The 20110-nt window shown below is 60.5% G+C and overlaps 1 protein-coding gene and 1 long non-coding RNA gene across 6 annotated transcripts; one reads left to right on the top strand and one right to left on the bottom strand.

The window, feature by feature from the left end:
* Positions 1-1062: 1062 nt before the first annotated feature.
* On the top strand, positions 1063-13474 carry B4GALNT4 (beta-1,4-N-acetyl-galactosaminyltransferase 4). Of its 5 annotated transcripts, none has more exons than XM_045067209.1 (20): positions 1064-1510; positions 4539-4642; positions 5001-5096; positions 5183-5278; positions 5361-5451; positions 5533-5633; positions 5831-5898; positions 6088-6166; positions 7353-7419; positions 7562-7696; positions 7769-7878; positions 7957-8057; positions 8152-8252; positions 8322-9228; positions 11017-11306; positions 11462-11615; positions 11718-11790; positions 11895-12048; positions 12389-12515; positions 13012-13474. In XM_045067209.1, exons 1-20 carry the CDS (start codon positions 1360-1362, stop codon positions 13133-13135), a joined length of 3129 nt encoding a protein of 1042 aa, XP_044923144.1. In that variant the 5' UTR covers positions 1064-1359; the 3' UTR covers positions 13136-13474. The 5 variants fall into 5 exon arrangements, with proteins under 5 accessions (XP_044923128.1, XP_044923124.1, XP_044923144.1 ...); XM_045067204.1 differs by having other exon boundaries at positions 11718-11802; XM_045067193.1 differs by having other exon boundaries at positions 1063-1510; positions 4539-4639; positions 8152-9228; positions 11718-11802.
* LOC123388104 lies at positions 13419-19023 on the bottom strand. Its single transcript, XR_006602655.1, has 2 exons — positions 16881-19023; positions 13419-14429 (listed from the first exon to the last, which is right to left on the bottom strand). It is a non-coding gene; the product is annotated as an uncharacterized LOC123388104 (long non-coding RNA).
* Between the last annotated feature and the right edge of the window lie 1087 nt (positions 19024-20110).

The raw sequence follows: 20110 nt of genomic DNA, 5'->3' as shown, positions 1-20110 counted from the left end.
AAAGAATGGGAACCAGGTGGGGCAAAGCCCACCCTCCACCCACACTCCCCGCCACCCTCCGGCTCAGCAAGAACTGCTCCCCAGACCCCAGAGTTCCAAGCCAAAGTGGAAGTGGGAGAGCTGTTGGGCCCCTCCTGCCCTCTCGGTATGTCCTGCCGGCGACCGGATAAAGCCCTGTCTTCTGAGTCTCCTCAGTCTCACCTCCATGGCCAGACCCCCACACGCCGGCCCCCTCCCCCATCATCATCACCTACCACCTGCGCACCTCCCCCCAAATTTCCTTTCCCTTTCCTCCACTTTGAGCCCCATTCCTCCGGGTTGCACTATTTTCTAGAGGCTTGCTCCAACTCCAAGACCATCCTCCAGCTTTCCCCCCACATTTCCTAGGCCCCTGGAGCCCCCTATTTCCTGTCCCTGAGTCTTCTGCTCCCTGTGTCCCCAGCGTCCCCCAACTCATAGCCTGTGCCTTCCACGGCCTCCATCCCTACACACCCCGATCGCCACCCTGGTGTCCCAGTTCCACATACCTCAGGCCTTTGCACCCCCACTTCTCCCGTGTCCCCCTAACTCTGCAGCCTGTCCTCCAAGCAACCGGAGTGCCCCCCGCTCTTCATGCCCGCTCCCTCCCCGACCACCAGGTCCCCTGCCCCGGTCCGCGCCAGCTCGCTCCGCGCCCACCAAGCCCTCTGCCCCGCCCCCCTCCCCAGTCCTCCGCACCTCGCCACCTCCAAGCTCCTGCATCTCGGTCCTTCGCGCCGCACTGTCCCTTGGGCACCCCCGACCTCTGTCCCGCGTCCCCGCGTCCTTCGCACCCCCATTCGCTCACACCCCGGTCCCCACACCTCCCCGTCCTCCGTGAAGCCCTCGGCCCCGGTCCCCAGCCCTCGGCGCTTGCAGGTCCCCGCGCCCGCGAGCCGCGCGGCCGGCGCGCCCAGGTGGATGCGCGCGCGTGGCGTGGAGACGAGCGGGCACACCCTACCCCGCCGGCCCCGCCCCCCGCGCCGCCGATTGGCTCCCCGCGGGCTGGCCGGGCCCCGGTTGGCTCGCGCCGCGCGGCCGCCGGGCCCGTTTCACGGTGGGTAGCACCGCAGCGTGGATGCTGCTCGGTCCCGCCGCGGCCCCCAGGAGCGCGGAGCCGGAGCGGCCGGGCGGGGCCGGGCGGGGGGCACCGCCGGGAGCCGCTGCTCCGCCCACCCCGGCCCGCGGCCGAGGGCAGCCCGGGGTCGCGGCCGCACCGTGCGGCCGCGGGCGGCGGACAAAGGGCCATGCGGGGCCGGAAGCTGCGGCGCGGGGCGCGCGGGAGCCGGGGGCCGCAGCGCCGCCGCTGAGCAGGGCCCGAGCGGGGCGGGGCGGGCCGCGATGCCGCGGTTCCCGGTGAAGAAGGTCCGCAAGCAGATCAAGCTGCTGCTGCTGCTGCTCCTCCTCACCTGCGCCGCGTGGCTCACGTACGTGCACCTGAGCCTGGTGCGCCAGGGCCGCGCGCTGCGCCAGCGGCTGGGCTACGGGCGAGGTACGGGCGGGGGCGCGCGGCCTGGGGGCGGGGGGGCGGCGAGGGCCTCGAGCGGCGCGGGGTCCGGGCCTTCCCGCCGCGCCCGGGGCTCGGCGCGGGCCAGACGCGTCCGGGGACCCTGGTCGCCCTACCCGGCTTGGCGATATTGGGGCGGGGGGCGCGGTTCGGCCCGGCCCGGAGCCCAGTGACGTCAGCAGTGACGTGCGCGACCCTCCCGGGGAGCGTCCCCAAACCTGGGCGGACTCCGGGATCCGACCTGGAGGCAGTAGTGACGGGGTTTACGGTGGGTGTTGGAGGCATGGCCCCCAGGCCCTGCGCGCCGGGAAGGCCCTGCACCTCCACCACCTGGCTCCTCGGCAGAGCCTGATCACCCATCTGCGGGGGGAGACGGGAGACACAGATCCAGCGTCCCGACCGGGGGCGGGGCGGGAGGTGTTGGGGAAGGGTTTGGAGGGAGCCGACTGGTGCCGCTGGAACGCTTCCTGGACCAGGTGCCCTAGGTAAACCCATAACAGACTGAGGTGCTGAGGTGTTGGGGGGTGATGGGGATCCAGCTTGGGGACCCCTGAACTGCCTGGAGTGAACTCCCCAGCTTCTTCCGGCTCACACTCCAGTGAGGACAGTGAGTCCCCAAAGCAAATCAGTCCTGCGACTGTTGTGGGAAAGAGCCAGGGGAGGGGGTCCTGCCCATTCAGCTAAGGGGATCTGGATAGCCTCTTGAAGGTGGTGGGTGCCGAACCCGTCTAGAGGAAGAGCGCCCGGGGCGGGAGAAACAAAACTGTGAGAACCTGGTGGGAAGAGGAGAAGCAGAAAGCCTGGAACCCGGGGAAGGGCTGTGGGATGGGAGAGAGGGCAACACCTCAGGGCAGGAGGAACCCCGCCCTCATGCAGGCTAGCTAAGGTGGGAGCAGAAGCCCCTGTGCCCCTGACCCTTCTTAAGGAAGCAGGGAGCTGGGTGTTTTTAGAATGGGAGGTGGGAAGAGTCTTGCTTCCTTAAGATTCAGAACAATGATTTTGGCTCACAACACCCACGGCCACTAACCAAGGGGTCCAAACCTCCCTGTTCATTCCCACTCCTGTCTCCCGATTGCCAGAGCCCTCTGCCTCCCCTCTGTGTGCCTGGACACCTGACCCCACAGACGTTCCAGGCCAGGGGTCTGGAGCTTGTCCCAACCCGCCCCCCGCCAGAGTCTACGCACCTCACAGCCACCACACTCCGCACCTCACAGCCACCACACTCCGGAGAGGCCCCCAGCACTACTTAGTCCCTAAAAGAAGCCCTCCTCCCACTGTTATCAGCAAACAAGGCAGGACCCAGTGCGTGACCCAGTGACACAGAACAAAACCAGACCCCCTTCCCGAGCCACCTCTGTGGCTTTCCAGGCAACCACAGTCCTCCCCAGCTTGACTTCCTGAGCAGCTAGGGAGTCTAGATCAGCAACTGGGAGGGGGTGGAGGTGTGGGAACCCCATTTCTGAGTCCCTCTCTGCCCTCAGCCTTGCCAGCAGAGAAGCTGGGTCACTGCTCTCCTACTCCCGGGTGAGCGGGAGCTGTTCAGGGTCCTGGAAGGTCTGACTCTCAAGAGGCACCTTCCAGGGACAGCCGCAGCTCGAGGGGCTCCAGACCCAGCTCCACCTTTGGTCCAGCCACCTGGGCTCCCCACAGGGTAGGGCTTGTGAGAAGCTGGCCAGCTGGACATGCTGAGGCCTTTCTGAGTGTTGGGTCAGGGCTGTCTTCACTTACAACTGGGGAGGCAGCATTGGAGCAGAGCAGGGGGGCTACTTTCCTGGGATCCTGCAGGATACCCATGTGGCCGGAGGCCTCTGCAGACCTCAGTGTGCTGGGGCTCAGCCCCTGCAGGACAGTGGTGGCAGCCTGGCCTGGGACCCCAGCACAGAAAGCTCCTAGTCCCCATGGCCTTAGCTTGGTGGGCAGGGAGTATCGGGGCCAGGCTATGGGGATTTGACTGGGAGCCTCTTAGGAGCTCATCTCCCAGCTGGACAGAGGGCACTGAGGAAGAAGCGCGAAGAAGGATCAGGTGGGCAGGTCCCACAGGAGTCCCACAGGCAGGAGACCAAGGACAGCTCCCCTGTCCAACAGAAGGGGCTCAGGCCAGTTGGGTCCACATAGGAATCTGGCTCCTCGGCTCTGGATTGAAGGATGAGCACAGATGTCAAAACCCAGGCTTGCTTTAGAGCAGAGGCAGAACTCCTGAATTGGGAATCCCTGAGTGGAAGTACCAGGAGGGGCAGAAGTGGGATGCAATAAAGCCTCCCAGAGCCTCTGGTCCCGGGGGGTGCCCCCCACCCCCCCCCACCCACCTCCAGGAAACAGGGGGATGTTCAGGTCCACAGTTTGGGCAAGAAGTCTGGGAATTTGAAGGTGTCAGGGGTCAGGCAGTGCCCCAGGCTAGGGGATGTGTGTAGGGGTGCTAAGCTCTAGAGATGACCCCAGACAGATCCAGGAACAGTTCCTCAGGGGTACAGTCTCTCTCCAGAGCCGTGTTGGCCCCAGGTCCTCCAGCAGCCTAACCAGCGTGTCTGTCCCTCACCTGTACAGGCTGGTGCCAGGGTTCCTCCGGTCCTGGACCCCCACCCCAAGGGCAGCAGGTGGCACATGTGCCATGTGCTGGGGCTGGTGTAGGTTAAGACAAAGGCCCAGCTTTCCCAGTAACAAGTTCTAGCACCGGCCCCTAGCAGGGTTTGATAAGGGAGGGAGACACGGAACACGCAGTACAAGTGCTGAGGGTGCTTCCCGGGGCCTTCCTGTCGGCAGAGCCTCTGTCCCGGGTCTCACACAGCTCTGCTCACTGGTCAGGGAGCTCGGAGAAGCCGGGCAGAGGCCTGGAGAGGGGCTGCCTGCCCCCTGGGTGGGATGTGGGAGAAGGGCCTGGCCTCCGCACTCTAAGTGGGGTGTTGGGTACCACAAGAGAGCAGGAGACCCCGCTGCCCCCAGCAGGCGCCCCGCAGCAGGGGCTGTGCCATAGAGTGAGCCCAGGCCCCGCTCACGCCTCACATTCCCCCCACAGATGGGGAGAAGCTGAGTGGCGTCACCGAGAGCAGGGGTGTCCGCGCCGCACTGTCCACGCAGAGGGCGGAGGACTCCAGCGAGAGCCGGGAGGAGGCACAGGTGGTGAGCAGGGCTGTGGGAAGGAGCCCACACACACTCGCATGCCGGGGCCTTGGACACTGTGGCTGTGTGTGTGGAGGACATGGGTTAGGCACTGCCCAGACACAGGCAGCCCCCCTGGAGCTCCGGCTGGGGGGGCGGCGTCACGAGAGGCGCCCGTGTGGGCTGGCCCAGGTCGCCCAGCAGGTGTGAGGAGGGTCGTGGGGCTGTGTGTGGCCGGGGCACCATGGCTTGGGGTGTTACGGCTGCATGTGTGCAGGGGAGCCCTTGGGAAGTTTGTGTGCCGCTGGCTGTGGTCGTAGGACTCCTCCTTGCCCTCCCATTTCTCAACTTTGACCCTGGTGCCTTTTCTGTCCCGTAGCCTGATGGCCGGGACCCAAACACGCTGTTTCCCGCAGGGGCTGGAAAGCCCCCCTCTCTGAACCTCACTCATCAGGCGCCTCCATGGTGGGACAAGGTGAGCTCCACTCGACCTGCCTGACATGGGCTCCGGGGGGTGCTGGGGTGGGCTTCGCGGAAGGTAAGCCCCGTCCCGCCCCCCAGTACAAGGGGCAGGTGAACCTGCACGTGTTTGAGGACTGGTGCGGCGGCGCCGTGGGCCACCTGAGGAGGAACCTGCACTTCCCGCTGTTCCCTCACGTGAGTTCTGAGGGGCAGGGCGGCCTCCGGGGCGGGACTGGGTGGCCCCCAGGCTCTGACGGCGCGGCCTGCCGCCCCCTAGACGCGCACCACTGTGAAGAAGTTGGCTGTGTCCCCCAAGTGGAAGAACTACGGGCTGCGGATTTTTGGCTTCATCCATCCGGCAAGAGACGGTGCGACGGTGGGGTCGTGCTGGGGAGGGGCGATCCCCAGGGGCCCCCCACCCGCCCTGAGTCCCCGTCCTGTGGCCTTAGGAGACGTCCAGTTCTCTGTGGCTTCAGACGACAACTCTGAGTTCTGGCTGAGCCCAAACGAGAGCCCGGCAAGTGCCCAGCTGGTAGCCTTTGTGGGCAAGGTACCCTGAACCCCACAGCCCTCCTGCCCTCACCCTCCACCCACATACACCCGACACCTGGGACATCCTGCTGTCTCCACTGGGCCTCCTGCTGCCTCGGGAACCTGTCTCCTCCAGCTTTTAAGGGACGGGGGCTGGATGAGGCTGGGGCCTCCGAGGAGGAGGGGCCCCTCCTTCCCTCCTGTATTGCTTCCCAGACCGGCTCAGAGTGGACAGCACCTGGAGAATTCACCAAGTTCAGCTCCCAGGTGTCCAAGCCCAGGCGGTGAGTGATGGGGAGTGTGTGTGCATGAGTGTTACACACATTTGCACACACGTGAACCACTGCACTTGGGCCGACCTGTCAAACCAGCCTGGGGGACCAACCCTGAGCACCCCATCTTCTCTGTATGCCCTGTTTGGAGCCCCCGGGGGCACGGCAGGGGCATGTCCCCCTGATGCCTTGTTTCCCCAGGCTCATGGCCTCCCGGAGGTACTACTTCGAGCTGCTGCACAAACAGGATGACCGAGGCTCAGACCACGTGGAAGTGGGCGTGAGTGTGGCCTGCCCTCCGTGGGCTTCTAGAGGGTCCGCCTTCCCTCCCCTGCCCCTCTGCTCCCAGCGCTCCCTCCAGGGCAATGGTGTGGACCCTGCCCGCGCTCCCTGGGAGGTCCTGTCCAGGTGGCAAAGCACACCCTCAGGGACAGGGCCCGAGGCCAGCTCTGTCTGCTCAGAGAGGCTTCCTGGACAAACCACGCTCGAGTCGAGTCTGGAGAGATGAGGCATTCCTAGGACAAGCCCAGGAGGAGAGACTCTGGGATGCAGGTGCATTGGTGAATTCCAGATCCCAAGAAATGCAGGAATGGGAACACCCGGCGTTCTTTTCGAACTTCAAGGGGTCCAGTGGCCAGCTAGGGCCTGCAGTGCCAACGCTGGACAGCTCTGGCTTTGTCCCGGGAAAGAAACATTGGAGTTTGCATTTCAGGAAAAGCCCTGTGGCCACTGTTGCAGAGAGCCTGGGGGGAAGGGGTCTTTCATGTGCGGTCCCTGAACCAGGGAGGTGGGAAAGGAAGAAGTAGCAGGTGCAGGGGTCAGGGGGTGTGTCCAAGACAGAGGGCCTGAGCCTGGCGGCGTGTGGCGTGAAGAGTCGGTTGGAGTGGGGCTTCTCAGCCCCAGTTCTGTGGGATGTCCCACGTGTCGGGTGTATGTGACAGGCACCTCCCAGCTCAGTGGGCAGGGGGTCCGGGCTGGAGACGCAGGTTTAGGGTGATCTTGTGGAAGACAAGGGTGTGCCAGGAGGACCCAGAATGAGCTAGGAAGGGAAGAGGGCCTAGAACAGCTCCTGGGAACCCCAACTTGAGAGGAGGGGAGGAGAGACAGAGCCTGCAAAGGAGACTGAGAAGGAGCAACCACAGGGAGAGGGAGATCTGGTGAGATGAGGTGTGCTGGCCCCTGGAAGGTGAGCTGTGACCTCCAGGACAGCAGCGGCTGTAGAACGGGGAAGCAGGCCGCAGGAAAGCCCTAACCAGCAGGCAAGGCAGTGCTTAGGGTGTCAGGCAAGGCCTGGAGGGAGCACTGGGGGCGCGGGGGTCCTTACCTGCCACCAAGAAGTTCCCTGTATCCTTGAAGGGGCTGCCCCGCTAGTTCCCCACACCCACACCAGAGAAGACCCACTCCTTTCCAGCTGTTTCCATTCTCAACCCCACCCTTTGGTCCTGACCACTCTCTTCCTCCCCCAGTGGCGAGCCTTCTTGCCCGGCCTGAAGTTTGAGGTTATAGGCTCTGCTCACATCTCCTTGTACACAGGTGCGGAGCCCAGTACCTCCCTGGGGAGGAGGTGGGCTCCCGATGGGGGGGTCTCTTTGAGATGGGCTTGGATGTGGGTGGGGAGGGTTGAGGAGTGGTGTCTGGGTATTCCTGGGGACCCCACACATCCCTCTGCCCCCAGACGAGTCATCCCTGAAGATGGACCATGTGGCCCATGTCCCCCAGTCTCCAGCTAGCCATGTTGGGGGGCACCTGCCTCAGGAGGAGCCCAGAGCTGACATGCTGCGCCCGGACCCCCGAGACACCTTCTTCCTCAGTGAGAGGGGACCCCGGAGGGGGGTGGGGCGGGGACACCCAGCCTGCCACTCTGTGACCGCCTGTCCCACAGCTCCCCGCATGGAGCCTTCGAGTCTGGAGAATGTGCTGGAGCCCTGCACCTACGCCCCCACGTATGTCGTCAAGGACTTCCCCATCGCCAGATACCAGGGACTGCAGTTTGTAAGTGCCCCTCCCCAAGACCCTCCTGAGACCTGACCTCCCTCCCAGGGTCCCCTGAGCCCTCCGCCCCGCCCGCAGGTGTACCTGTCCTTCGTCTACCCCAATGATCATACGCGCCTCACTCACATGGAGACGGAAAACAAGTGCTTCTACCGGGAGTCGCCGCTATACTTGGAAAGGTGGGGGGGTGGTTCGCGGTGCACCCGCCAGGAATGAGGGCGGGGCCTCTTCAGGGGGCGGGGTGTCCTCTCTGATGCCCCGCCCCCACCCCAGGTTTGGGTTCTATAAGTACATGAAGATGGACAGGGAGGAGGGGGAGGAAGACGAAGAGGAGGAGGGGCAGCGCCGAGCCTTCCTCTTCCTCAACCCGGACGGTGAGTGCCCCCCACGCCCCCCAGCGCATGCCCACCTGGGCGTGGTGGGCTTAGCCATGCTTCCCACAGACTTCCTGGACGATGAGGACGAGGGGGAGCTGCTGGACAGTCTGGAGCCTACGGAGGCGTCCCTCCTGCAGAGCGGCCGCCGGTCCCCGTCCCCGGTGGCCCTCACCACACCACTGGGACCCAAGCCTACCGCGCCAGCGCCTGCCAGCACCCGGGACCTGCCAACCCCCAGGCGCTCCCGGGCGCTGAGCTGGGCTGCACGGGCCGCGCGCCCCCTGCCCCTCTTCTTGGGCCGCGCCCTGCGCCCCCGAGCAGCCGCTGAGCAGCCGCCCCCAAAGGTGTATGTGACACGGGTGCGGCCGAGACTGCGGGCCCCCTCGCGGGCCCTGGCACCTCTCAGCCCCCGCGGCCCACCCTGGCCGCCCTTCCCTGGAGTCTTCCTCCGTCCCAGACCACGTCCGCGGGTGCAGCTGCGGGTCCCCCCGCGCACACCCCGGTCTCGAGGCCACAGGACCGGTGGCACCCCCGCCACAGAGCTGAGGCCCTCTGTCCGGGCGCAGGCCACCCAGGGGAGCCGGGAGGGCCAGCTGCGCATGCTGGGCCTCCCGGGACCCACCACGGACTTGAACTTGTCATCAGAAGCACAGCCAGTGACCTCCTTCCTGAGCTTGTCCCAGGTGTCCAGGCCACAGGCGCCTGGGCAGGACGAGGAGGAGGAGGAGGAGGGGGAAGCAGACGAAGATGGGGCCCAGAGCGAGGAGGCAGGCGGGCCCCCCCGAGGCCGCTGGCGCGAGGACGCCATCGACTGGCAGCGCACGTTCAGCGTGGGCGCGATGGACTTCGAGCTGCTGCGCTCCGACTGGAACGACCTGCGCTGCAACGTGTCGGGGAACCTGCAGCTGCCGGAGGCTGAGGCCGTGGACGTGGTGGCTCAGTATATGGAGCGGCTCAACGCCCACCATGGCGGGTATGGGGGAGGGCGGCCATGGGAGGGAGGCCCTAGCCTCTGTGGCACCTTCGGACATTCCCCGGGGCCCGGGGTACTGACCTGGGAATGCACATACACTCCCTAGGGAAGAGTCTTCTCTGCTGGTCTCTCTCTGCCTTCTGGGGCTTCTTATTGTCCAGGTTTCCTGTCCAGGGTTAGAAGCCTCAGACGCCCCCAACACGCACACACACAGAGCCAGCGGGGCAGTGGGGCATTGGCGGCTGTGTCCTGCACTCCAGGCCCCACACTGTCACTGTGGGCCTGAGCCCAAGAATGAATCTGAGCCAGCCAGGTCTCTCCTCCAGATAGAGACACATCCAGAAGTCAAGCCAAGAGTCCCTGGACCCCTCCTCCTCCCGAAGCACAACGCTATTGGGTCTTCCAGGAGAGTCCTCCTCTGACTCCAGAGGCAGGCACAGGGCTCCTGCCCCATGGCTGACTCTGGGCTTCCACAGGCCCCAGGAATCTAGGCCTGTCTCCACCCCCACATAGGTAGCTGTGTGGCAAGTGGGAGGCCTCAGCTTGGCTCCGTTGGAGGCATGGTGAGTTCTGAGTTGTGCGAGCCGTGAAGGTCGGGCGAAATCCGCACAGACAGCAGCACAGACAGCAGTGGTAGCAAAGGTGCTGGGCCAGGCAGCCAGGCGCCTGGTGTGCAGAGGATGGAGAGGCCGTTGTGGGCCTTGAGCAACTTGCCCCCCCCCCCATTTTTCTTACGTTCGATACACGGTTTTGAGCTGGATGGGGGTTTGACCTATCTGGGTTGAAGACAGGCCTGTCACTGCTTTGGAGAGGAGCAGACAGGATGGGAAGCTCACAGGGGCCGTGAGTGACAGGCTAGGTCCAGGGCCATGATGGGCCACATTGGGGGGCAGGGGTTTGATTCTAGGTGGCCGAGCATGAGCCCTTGGTTCTGAGCTTCCTGAGAGCAGGGTAGGAACGGCCCAAGGACAGAGAGTGTAGATGGACCCAAAGCACTGGGGACAGAAAGTTCTCGACACTGGAGGAGCATAGTGGGATGGCGGCGGATAGGAGGGAAAGGTACCCCTAGGAGGTCACCCAGGTGGGCTCCCCTGGGGACGGGCGCTGCCTGCAAAGGGCAGAGGGAAGAAGCACCTTAGCAAGGGCAGGACCTTGTTTTCCCAGGAGGAGAAGCCTCTGCTTGAAGGCAGAGTGGAGGATGAAAGATACTCAGCAGGGCCAGACCAGGGGGAAGGGGCAGAAGTCGGAGTGGGGCACCTTCCCTAAGGGCCTTAGAAAGAGCAGCGGAGGGTTGCAGCAAGCAGGCCAGACTGGATACCCCAGAACAAAGACCCTGGAGGAAAAGGAAGCTGGTTTACCCAGCATTGGGGTACTGAAGGCCCCATAGAATCTGCCTATGGTCCTAGAGTGCTGCTCTAAGACCTCCGAGCCTCCTCGTTCTATGGACAGTGAGTGGCCCCGAGGCTTTCTGAGCACGTCCTAAAGATCACCGGCTGTGAGTGGCGGCAGGAAGACCACAGAAGGGAAAGGACGGGCCTGGGCTCCAGAGGCCTCCAAGTGTGCGCTACTGTAGGGAGGGAGAAGCACACGGTGTGGGCCTGTCTTCTTGGAGCTCCCCAGCAGGGCACGAGGTGTGAGGGGCCTGTGGCAGCCTGGGAGGGGAGAGGACTCCCAGCAGCTACCCCAGGCCCATCTGAGCGGCTCCCTGGTTTCTGGGTCTGGGGTCGGGGTTAGGAGGAGGAACGCAAGGTGGAAGCCCAAGGGTGCTGACCCATCCCCGCTTCCCAGGCGCTACGCGCTTCTGCGCATCGTGAACGTGGAGAAGCGTCGAGACTCTGCGCGCGGAAGCCGCTTCCTCCTGGAGCTCGAGCTGCAAGAGCGCGGAGGCGGCCGCCTGCGTCTGTCCGAGTACGTCTTCCTGCGGCTGCCGGGAGCCCGCGCGGGAGACACAGACAGGGACGGAGAGAGTCCCGAGCCAGCGCCCGCCGCTTCCATACGCCCAGACGGCCGCCCGGAGCTTTGCCGGCCACTGCGCCTGGCCTGGCGCCAGGACGTGATGGTACACTTCATCGTGCCAGGTGCGCGGGAGTGCGGTGGGCCCAGGCACCCGGGATGTGGGGTGGGGTTCCAGGAGCCCTCCTAGCGAGGCGAGGGAGCACCGGAGCACCGCTCGCCGTGGAGGGGGACCGCAGAGCCAGCTTGGGATGGACTCGGTGGCACCATCTTCCTCCAGTGAAGAACCAGGCGCGCTGGGTGGCACAGTTCCTGGCCGACATGGCCGCGCTGCACGCCCGCACGGGGGACTCCCACTTCAGCGTCATCCTGGTGGACTTTGAGAGCGAGGATATGGATGTGGAACGGGCCTTGAGCGCAGCTCGGCTGCCCCGGTAACAGTGCCCTCCACCCCTGCTGGGGAGGACCGAGCGCATCTTGCCTCCTCCAGGAGGTGGGTTTTCCTACCCCTGCCCCTGCTCTCCCTCACCCCCCAGGTACCAGTACCTGAGGCGAACTGGAAACTTTGAGCGCTCCGCGGGCTTGCAAGCTGGCGTAGACTCCGTGGAGGTGCGAGGGCAGGTGGGGAGAGCCGAGTGGGCGGAGCCAAGGGAGGAGCTCAGCTAGGGGAGGAGGGGAGAGGACTCAGGTGTCCCCACGACCTCCACCTCCAGGATGCCAGCAGCATCGTTTTCCTCTGTGATCTGCACATCCATTTCCCCCCCAACATCCTGGACGGCATCCGCAAACACTGCGTGGAGGGCAAGCTGGCCTTCGCACCTGTGGTCATGCGCCTGGGCTGCGGGAGCTCGCCGGGGGACCCTCATGGTAAGGCCCTGCTGCCCCCACCCCAGTGACACTGGAAGTCCCACCAATGCCAGGGTAGAATCTCGGCCCCTGGGGGCCTCTCCCAACTCCTGAGGGAGGCCTGGGGACCCATCAGTGCCCCTTGCCGTGTCCACAACCCCAGGTCTTCCCCCTAGAGGGACCTCCTAGAGGGACCTCCTCCAGCACCCCCACTCCTGTGAGGGCTCCAGATTATGACCCCACCCACAGAGGGGTGACCCCTGAGAGCCCCTCTGGGGTTGGGACCCTGTACCAGACCCACAACTGAGGTTGGGGAGAAAGGCTTGCAGGACCTGGGGTCTGAGGCCATCTTCCTGCCCAGGTTACTGGGAGGTGAATGGCTTTGGCCTCTTCGGGATCTATAAGTCAGACTTCGACCGCGTTGGAGGCATGAACACTGAGGAGTTCCGTGACCAGTGGGGGGGCGAGGACTGGGAGCTCCTGGACAGGTGACCACCTCCCCACCCCTCAGCTAGACTAAGGACACTTCCACAGCTTCCTCTGAGTGGGAAGGGGAAGCCTGAGGGGCCTTCATGTGTGCAGGGTCTCTGTGCTTCTGCTTCATCTGCCAGGATCTGGGGGCCTGGGGAGAAACTCTTCGACCCCCCCACCCCCAAAACCCCTTCTTACCTCCCCGGTCCTGCAGACTCAGGGACAGCCTTGGAACAGACTGTGTCCCCAGATTCCGTAGTTCTGTCGTGGCCCTGAGTCCCTGTCCCCCACCAGAACCCTACAGTAGTGGCATCCCTCACACACCCAGCCCCTGGGCGAGGGCCCTGACCACGCCCTTCCTGCCTACACCAGGCTCCAGAAGAATCCGAGCAGCCACAGTGATTTCCTACCCTCCACGTCCTGACACCAGCACCCCCCAACACACACACCCTATAGGCTTAGGGGCAGCTCTGCCACGGCACCCCAGGGTCCTGACGCCCTCTGTCTACCCAGGGTCCTGCAGGCAGGGCTGGAGGTGGAGCGGCTCCGACTGAGGAACTTCTACCACCACTACCACTCCAAGCGGGGAATGTGGGCCACACGCAGCCGGAAGGGCTCCCGCACAGAGGGCCCTTGAGGACAGGGCGACCCCTCCCAGCCCCTGGCTGCAGCCCTGTGGTGGGAGCTGGAGGCCAGGCCCTGAGCCTGGTCCCTGGGGACCCGGCAGGGCTCATCCCAGGGGCACAGCCACCACCTGTGCCTGGCCCACAGGGGCCACCACCTCCCCCCACCACCATGCCCCTCCCCCGATGGGCAGCCTTCACCGCTGGTTGGGGCCTGGGCTCGGTCTCCACACTCTGTGCGATGATTTCTGTGAAATTTTGCCGTAGCGATGACATTGTTTTCAGGATCCCCGAGAGTTCTGTCTGTTCCGTTTTTTATTCAGAATGAAATGAAATATTTTTTTTAGTTCTGACTCGTCCTCTGCCTGGTTCTCTTGGGAGGGCAGAGACCATTCTCAGGGACGGCTCGAGAGTCCAGGCCACTGTCTCTGCTCCCTTGGCCCCTTCCTGACTCACAGCTGCAGCGCCTCACAGAACCCCCAGCCTCTTCCACACTCTGGACCACTCGCCGCCTCCTTCCCTCCCCACCGAGCTCCAGAGGTGGCACCCGTAGCGGGGGGGGGGGGGGTGCTCCGACCCCTTCCTTGCCACGCTGCCTGTGGAGTCGCGTGGATGTCCTGGACATGGGGCAGGGCCTTCGCACTTCTGAGAAAAGAACATTTGGCCATTTGGCTGCCCTCCCTCTTGCAAACAAAGCTTGGATGTCAGTCCTTCCCCATCTCCCCAGGAGGTGAAAGAGAACTCGGCACCCTGGGGAGGGCAGTGTCCCATGACCACGTGGGGGCAGGACTCCGCAGCGTTGCCAGAAGCAGAAAACCCAGCTCCGGTTGGCGGACACCATAATGGGGAGGAGGGAGGCTTATGTGACTTCTGTTCCTGTGTGTGGAAGGTCAGGGTCGGGGGCTTGCTGGGAGAGTATGGACCAGAGGCTGGATGGTGCCGTGGAGGCCCAGCTCCTCCCTGGGCCTCTGCTGTCTAAAGATGAGTCCCCACTCTGGGAGGGAGGCTGGCGCTCCACCCGCAGGAGCGCTCGGTGGCTGCGGTAACAGGTCCCCACAGACCTGGGGCAACGTACCATCTTACGTCCTAGTCAGAAGTCCTAAAACCAAGGTTTCTGCAGGCCGGCTCCTGGAGGCTTTAGAATTGACTGCTTCATCCTCTCCCACTTCCAGAGGCCACTTGGATTCCTTGGCTCAGGGCTCCTTCCTCCGCCTTCCACGCCAGCAGCTTGCCACGTTCCTAGTCCTCCCCTGTCTGTCAGCTCTGCTCCCACGGTCACATCTCTCTCTGTCCCTCCTTGCCTCCGTCCTGTGAGGACAGCTGTGATCGCACTGTCATCCTCCACTAACCAGGATAATCTCCCCATTTCAATATTCTTTTTTTTTTTTTTTTAAGATTTTATTTATTTGAGAGAGCACAAGCAATAGAGAGGGAGAAGCAGGTTCCCTACCGAGCAGGGAGCCCGATGGGTGCTTGATCCCAGGACCCTGGGGTTATGACCTGAGCCACAAGCAGCCAACCGAGCCCCCCACGTGCCCTTCAATCAATATTCTTTATGTAATCACGTCTGCAAAGTTCTTTTTGCCGTGTCAGGTGACAGTCACAGGTTTCGGGGATCAGGGCCTGGATTTGGGGCCGTGATTCTCCATCCCTTCTTGCTCACATCGAGTGGGAAGGCAGCACTCCCCCGGCAGCCTGGACAATCGTCATGAGACTGGTCCAGGTTGTACCTTTAGGCACAGCTCACCGTGAACACAGGCCAACAGGAAGGACCCCAGTGAAAGAACCAGGTGAACACCACCATCTGGCCCTGAGAAGATTCTAGAAATGACCGTGCTGGAGGGACATTCGGTCCTGCCACTGCTGGCCAGCGTAGCCACCAGACAGTTGTAGACACCAAGTCACCTGTAACGTGGACTGCACAAGTCCTGCTGGTCCTCAGAGCACAAGTGCCTACGAGGCAGAGGATACTTCTTCCCCGCCATGTGCCTGCTCAGAAGCTTCCGGATGCCCTTAGCTCATACTGCCCTCTCCTCCCCAAGTACGTATTCACATGGGATTTTCTCCACTCACAGATGCTTCATAGCAAAAAAAGAATCGGTGCTGGATTGGGGATACACTCTCCGAAAGAGAGAGGGAGAGACGAGAAACACAAACAACGGGCAGGTAAAGCTCAAGACACAGAAGTTCCGAGCGAAATCCCCTGTAACCTGAACTATACATAAACCGTGATTTATCAACCCATTTTAACAACTTTACTGAGCACCTACTGCATGTTAGACACCAAGGGAAAGCGGTGAACAAAAGAGACTGGAATCCGCCCGCACAGAGCACTTAGGTTGTGGTGAAGGGTGAGGGGGCTGACCGCAGACACGATAAAGAAAAGGTCTACCACGTTAGCTGATGGCAACTGCTGTGCAAAAAAGGTCTCGTAGAAAAGGTCTGAAAGCTATAAAGCTTCCGGAGGTGCCGCTGGGGTGAAAGAGGTCAGAGGTGACACCTGAGGAAATTCTTTTTCTAATTAGCAATGAACGCCTTTCCAGCCTCACACTGGAAGTACGGCTGACCCTTGAACAGCACGAGGGTTGGGGACAACAATCCTCGCACGGTCGAAAATCCATGTATAATTTTTGACTCCCCAAAACTTAACTACTAATAGCCTGCTGGTATCGGGAAGCCTTCCCAATAACAAACAGTCCGTTGACACATATTTTGTATGTTGTATGTATTATATTCTGTGTTCTTAAGGTAAACTAGAAAAAAGAAAATGTTATTAAGAAAATCACACGGAAGGGAAAACACACTTCTGGTACTGCTCTGTATCCGAAAAGAGTCCTTGGAGAAGTGGACCCGCTCAGTTCAAACACCTGCTGTTCGAGGGTCAACTGTGCTAGCAATGCAGCAACATAAGAAAGGAAATAAAGCGTGTACATCTGGGAAATTGAATGCAGGCATGTGTCAGTGGCTTAGTTTGCAGATAATCACCGGTGTGAAGAACCCAAAAGAATCAGCAAAACAACGAACTGTCCTGGAACTGACAAGCAATTGTAGCAAGGTTGCAGGATACAAAGTTATATAAAGTTAGTACACAAAAGCCACTTGCTTTCCCATGTATCAGCAGGGAACAATTAGAACTTGAAATTTAAGACACAATACCATTTACAGTAACACCAAAATCTAACCTCACAAGCTCTCTCTAGGGAAAACAGCCCAAACTCAGAGAAAAAGTAAATAAATGGAGAAATGTCCTGTGCTCACGAGTAGGAAGACTCAGTATCGCCATGATGCGTGCTCTTCCCAGCTGGGTCTACAGAGCCCGTGCGGTCCCAGTCGGAACCACGGCGAGCCGTGATGTGGATATGGAAAACTGGCTCCAAGGTTCGGACGAAGACACAAAAGACCCAGAAAAGCCAACACAAAATTGAAGGAGAAGAACAGACTTGGAGGGCACTACCCGGCTTCAAGGCTGACTGAAGAGATTACAGTGATCCGGACTGGGGTACAGATGAAAAATTGACAAATAGATCAGTGGACGCAGAAAACAGACCCACAGGGGCACCCGGGTGGCTCAGTCGTTAAGCATCTGCCTTCAGCTCGGGTCATGATCCCAGCATTCTGGGATCGAGCCCTTCGTGGAGCTCTGCTAGGCAGGAAGCCTGCTTCTCCCTCTCCCTTTGCCGCTCCCTCTGCTTGTGCTCGCTCGCTCTCTCTCTCTCTCTGACAAATATATAAAATCTTAAGAAAGAAAGAAAGACCCACATAAGTACAGTCGGCTGATCTCTGACGAAGGAGCGAAGGCACAATGACAGCAGACGTCGCGTCATCGACAGACCGCTGGAACGTCGAGATGTCCAAGCGCCGGACAGCGGATCCACACACAGACCCTAACCCTTCATGAAGGTTGACTCAAAATGGACCCCAGACCTAAATGTAAAACACGAACTACCAGACCCTTAGAAGACAACATAAAAAAGGATGACCTTGGCTATGACGATGACCTTGGGTATGACGGTGACCTTTTAAACACAACACCAAAGGCACAATCCATGGAAGCAATAATTGGTAAGGAGTTCATATTAAAACTTCTGTGAAAGACCGTATCAAAAGAATAAGAAAAAAAAAAGAATAAGAAGGCAAGACACAGGCAGGGAGAAAACCCTTTCCAAAGACTTATCTACTAAAGGAGTGTTCAACCCAAAATACAGAAAGAACTCTTAAGACTCAATAATCATAAACAACAGAACACAACTTTTTAAAAAAAAAAGATTTCATTTATGGGACACCTGTGTGGTTCAGTTGGTTAAGTGGCTGCCTTTGGCTCGGGTCATGATCCCGGGGTCCTGGGATCGAGTCCCGCATCGGGCTCCCTGCTCAGCAGGGAGTCTTCTCCCTCTGCTGCTCCCCTTGCTTATGCTCTCTCGCTGATAAAAAAGATATATATATTGTTTACGTATTTTTCTGAGATAGAGAGTGCACAAGTTGGGTGAGGGGCAGATGGAGAAGCAGACTCCCCGCTGAGCATGGAGCCAGATGCAGGATTCGATCCCAGGTCCCTGGAATCATGACCTGAGCTGAAGGTAGACGCTTATCCGACTGAGCCACCCAGGCGCCCCAGAACAAAACAATTTTAAACAAACAATAAAAAATGGCCCAAAGCTGTCAAGAGGCACCTCACTGGAGAAGATACCCCAATGACACACAAGCACATGAGAGGATGTTCCACATTCGATGTTGCCAGGGAAATACCAGTTACCACAAGGACATCCCGCTACACACCCACCAGAAGAGCTGAAATCTGGGACCGTGACATCCAGCGCCGGTGAGGATGAGCCACGGGTACAGGCGCTCGGTGCTGGTGGGCACGCGGAGTGGCGCAGCCACTTGGGAGACATTTGCCAGTTTCTTATTAAATGAAACTTCTTACTATACGATCTAGCAATCACACTCCTACTATAGGTTTACCCAAATGAGCTGAAAACTTCTTGTTCACACACAACCTGCATCCGGGTGCTTGGAGCAGCTTTACTCACAATTGCCCAAAACTGGAACAAACGGCAAACTCGCAGAAGGTGAACGGGTGAGCTGCGGTTATGCCCAGACCACATATATCATCCAGCACTCGACACCCGTGTGTGCACGCATACCCCAAAACACAAAAACTATCAAGCCATGAAAAGACGTAGAGGAAACTTAAATCTTATTTCCGAGGGAAAGAAGCCGGTCTGGAAAGGTTGCGTGCTGTAACGGTTCCGGTTTCATGACGTTCTTGAAAAGGCAAAAGGACAAGCCCAGGAAAAAGACCCGTGGTTACCAGGGCTTGCGGGTCAGGGGAGGGAGGACTAAGCAGAGTTTTTTTTGTTTTGTTTTGTTTTGTTTTAAGATTTTATCTACTTATTTAACACAGAAAGAGATCACAGGTAGGCAGAGAGGCAGGCAGAGAGAGGGGGGAAGCAGGCTTCCCGCTGAGCAGAGAGCCCGATGTTGGGCTCCACCCCAGGACCCCGAGATTGAGATCATGACCTGAGCCGAAGGCAAAGGCTTAACCCACTAAGCCACCCAGGCGCCCCCAGGCAGAGGGTTTTAGGGCAATGAAGCTGCTCTGTGTGATACGGCACTGGGCGCGCAGCTGCTGAAGCCCCCGGAGTGCACGACCACGCCAGAGCCCTGATGCCGACTGTGGACTTGCGGTGATACAGGTGTGTCCGTGGCCGTGGGGCTTCATCCACCAAAACCAGTGTCCTGCTGGCAGATCTTGGTAAGCAGGAAGTCTACGCCCGCGGGGGTGCGGGGGCAGGGAAATCTCTGTACCTTCCTCTTAATTTTGCTGTGAAACTCAAACTGCTCTAAAAATTAGATCTTCTTGAGGGGCGCCTGGGGGGCTCAGTCATTCAGCATCTGCTTTCAGCTCAGGTCATGATCTCGGGGATGGAGCCCCACATCGGGCTTCCTGCTCAGCGGGAAGCCTGCTTCTTCCTCTCCCACTGCCCTGCTGTGTTCCCTCTCTTGCTGTCTTTCTCTGTGAAATAAATAAATAAAAATCTTTCTAAAAAATAATAAAAATTAAGTCTTCTTTAAAAATCAGTGATAAAAACAAAGAAAATTAAAATACACCAACACTTGGGACGCAGGGGGTGGAAGAGAGAAAGAAAACGTGAACAGAAGTAAAAGCTCCCTTAGGAATCTCAAAACCTCGCAATAGCCGTCATTGGAAACCCAGACAGGAACACAGAATAGAAATTTGGGAAAAGTGCAAAACAAGATGGAAAAGAGTTGAGCTAAAGTTGATTACTGAGAAGACAAGCCATAAGGGCACTCAGGCAAGCCCCAGGACCCTAGAAGAAAAAGACCTATGTGACAGAGCAGGAGAAAAAAATACGGGCCAGAATCTGACGCCTGACGCGCTGACGCCAGAAACCTAGCCACCGCAGGCGCACACAAGTCCGTGGGCGCTGGAGGCTAAGACCCCCAACCTGGCAGCAGCAGGCACTGGAGTTACCAGTTACCAGTTACCAGCGATCCCGCCGCTCAGGGTCCGTCCGCGCTCCGGACAGCGCCTGGGAAGCGCTGAGCGGGTCTGGGCCACACCCGAGTCCCCAGAAGAGCACTTCGTGCGCAGAAGAGTTCGGGACACGCCTGACCAAAGCGAGGAGGACGAGGGCCGAGGGACGGACTGAGGGCTGGGGGGGGCAGGTGGCAGGGGACAGGTAGGGGGGCCGAGTGGACGGGAAGTGCCGTCCGCTCCCTGGGCTGCCAGGGCCCCGAATCCCACACCAAAGGCACAAGGCAAGAGTCGGGGGCACAGGGAATGCCAGGTCCCAAGTGTCCCACCCAGGATCCTCGGGAATTAGGTGTGGGGGCCCAGGCTACCCCAGAGCCGGGGTGGGGAGCCGCCTAACAAGGGAGGTGCCCACCGTGCTAATCCAGGTAGGCTCCGTGGGGGACGTGCCTCGGGGACGCGCCTCTGGGGACTCCCACGGGAGGCTGGAAGG

This window comes from Mustela putorius, unplaced genomic scaffold (genome assembly GCF_011764305.1).
Source record: "Mustela putorius furo isolate JIRA1106 unplaced genomic scaffold, ASM1176430v1.1 tig00000127_pilon_pilon_pilon, whole genome shotgun sequence".
Classification (NCBI taxonomy): Eukaryota; Metazoa; Chordata; class Mammalia; order Carnivora; family Mustelidae; genus Mustela; species Mustela putorius.
This window is presented reverse-complemented; position numbering and strand designations above follow the sequence as displayed.